This window comes from Limulus polyphemus, unplaced genomic scaffold (genome assembly GCF_000517525.1).
Source record: "Limulus polyphemus unplaced genomic scaffold, Limulus_polyphemus-2.1.2 Scaffold5734, whole genome shotgun sequence".
NCBI classification, from domain to species: Eukaryota; Metazoa; Arthropoda; class Merostomata; order Xiphosura; family Limulidae; genus Limulus; species Limulus polyphemus.
This window is the reverse complement of record NW_013671344.1, coordinates 25,835-28,621: the sequence shown is the minus strand read 5'-3', so window position 1 is coordinate 28,621 and position 2,787 is coordinate 25,835. Positions and strand designations below refer to the sequence as shown.

Sequence of the window (2,787 nt, the reverse complement as noted above, 5' to 3'; positions counted from 1 at the left end):
AAGAAAGGACTTGTGTCGCTAAAGTTTCGTGGGAACGAAGTTACAGAAAATTAATTAACGACTGGAGGCGTAACAATATCATGTAGACAGTGCAGTAGAGTTTGATAAAAGTAAAAATGTCGCATTATGGGTACACTGACATTAAAACACTATTAAATATGGCAATAGGATTTTTTGTTACTGATAACTTGGTATGGGGGATCAGAACTTGTAATGTGAAACAATACATTATGCTATTATTTTAGAAATATGTGCTCACTTATTTTACATATATACAAATACTACAATTCACAGTATAAATATGGTATTGTCACTTTGAATAAGCCTTAATAAAAAAGAAATTTCAGATGTGTTCTTATAAAACACAGCTTTAAAAGAAGGTATATTTTTCGAAATTAAAAGCAAAATAATAATTTCATAAAGATTTTTGTGTGTGTTTTGAAGCTTCTGTTACCAGCCAACTACATAATTCTACATAATAGTATAAAGTGACACGTCTTTAATTAAATCAAAAAAACTTATTAGGAAAACAAAATTTAACCATGAACTTTTTTCATTATTTTAGAACCAAGAAACATTCATTTTTTTTATGCTTACTTATATGTTGGGTTTTCAACAGCCATTACGTGGTCAGAGCTTGGAGTTTGAAAATATGTTATGTCATTTTTGTCCACCACTCGAGCTGACCCAGGCAGAGTACAGATGTTTGGATCAATCTTTCCAGTCTTGGGATTAAGTTGACTTATGAAATTTTCACGATGTTGAAGGAGATAGTGACGAATGTTGCCATAGCAACAATACTCCACTATTACCATAAGCTCTCCTAATGGAACAAAGTGAAATTTATTATTTACAACTATATTGGAAGAAAATATTTATTACACCATTATAACTGAAAGTTTCTAACAGATAAACAATGAGTAAAAATAAAATTAAAAGTCAAATATGTCTGTAACAAAATGCATGTATCTGTGAGCTATGTCTTTCAAAACAAAACATCACACAAACTCTGGAGCTAAAATAGCCTATAATGTCAAGAGTTGTATGTTTTGAACAACATATATGTACCAGAGGCAAATAAATCATAAATAGTTCACTGTGTTAAGACTACAGATTAAATGTTGAAAATAAATGTGAAAGTTTCTCACCTTTAGTAGCATTGTGAGTAACAGCACCCAGCACATTAACTATATTCAAATGATGTCCCAAGTGAATTAAAATCTTCAACTCTGCCATCAAGGCTTTCTTCTGTTCTTGATCCGCATGCTCTGGTTGACCAAAAAATAAATTAATCATGATCTATCTGAAAGTAGGTGAAGTACAAGTGTAGTTTAATGATATTTTACATTAAAAAAGGAAAGCATTGCAATTCATAATAATGGAATTTCATACTGATATGAATACCTATTTCCTTTCAATCATTTTATGCAATGGGACAACATAATACTGAACATACAATATTTTCTCTGAGTATTAGAACAATGTGGGTAACAAGAAAGCAAATTAAAACATTTTTTTACTCATTCACGTCATATAATTCTTAAAATTATGTTATGTTGTATCTTATAACCAACAAAGGTATTTTTCTTCATCTTCTAAGGTGAGTTTTAATGTCCCCTATTTCTAACATGGAAACAACTTCTGTCATGTGATATTGATATAAGGAAGCATTTCTAGCTGGTAATTAGTTTAGGCAGAAGTTCGAAACATTAAGGAAGCAATAATTAACCTTTTTATATATAGGTTGAACAAGAAAAAAAAATCATAGCAGATTAACATCTGAATTATGCATTAGAATATTTTTAACTCCCTGAAGAAAAAATACCCATTAGTTACAGTTTAAAATTGGTAATTCTCATAATACAGTATAAAGCAACCCCAGTGGCTCAGTGACAAGATTGGAGGTTTACAATTTACATTGAAATTTATTGTTTCATACCCATGGTGTGCACAACACAGATCACCTAATGTAATTTTTTTTATTTAACAGTAAACAACATGAAACCTATGTTTCTGCTCAATTACTAGATCAAGTAAATGTTTTTATACACTTCATTTTCTACACCTTAATACCTACTTGAGACTCATGAAGGTGTGGTATATGAACGTACTATGTGATTCTCTTTTCTTATAGTGTTATAATACTTGTTATGAATTTATTCTTTGTTCTAAATATGTGATCTTCTAAAAAAAAGAAAAAGATATGACTGAGAAAACCATTATGTTACCTTTGTTTCTCTATTATTTACAAAGTAGGTAATACTGTTACCACCTATGGAGAACATTGCTCAATGCAGCCTTATGTAAAAATGGCAAAAGTAACATCACTCAACTGTTCTTAAGGTGATATCTAGTGGTTATGGCCCTACAATAATTTAGTAGAAGCAATTGTCTGATGTTTGAAAGTAGACTGCAAGCACACATGTTGTGTTTGTGTTTCACATTTAATATTGTTAATTTGTTTTACAATTGTGTCTAGTCTCATTATTCTGTTTAACATTGACAGTTAAGTAACAGTCTCAGTAGTACTCTGTAATCAATATTCTGATTGAATATTTAGCAGACCTATCCAATAGCTCTAACTTGTATTCAGTTTTACATGATTATATCAGAAAAGGTAATAAAAACTCCAAAAAATACAGCAGATTACAATACCACACAGTAAGATTTTCAACCAAGCACATTGTAACATGATGGTAAACAATACAATGTTGCATTTTTATTTATAAAATAATATTTGAGATAAACTATCATAAAATTATATTGAGTTAGATAATTATAAAAATA

The 2,787-nt window shown here is 29.6% G+C and overlaps 1 protein-coding gene across 1 annotated transcript in view; it reads right to left on the bottom strand.

Moving 5' to 3' along the window:
- Nucleotides 1–2,787, bottom strand: part of LOC106472921 (vascular endothelial growth factor receptor 2-like) — a 34,044-nt gene that overhangs the window by 26,682 nt on the left and 4,575 nt on the right. The window contains exons 4-5 of the mRNA XM_013933592.2: nt 1,149–1,268; nt 598–823 (exon numbers count right to left, since the gene is read on the bottom strand). Coding sequence (XP_013789046.1) covers nt 598–823; nt 1,149–1,268 — 346 coding nt within the window. The remainder of the gene's footprint in view (nt 1–597; nt 824–1,148; nt 1,269–2,787) is intronic.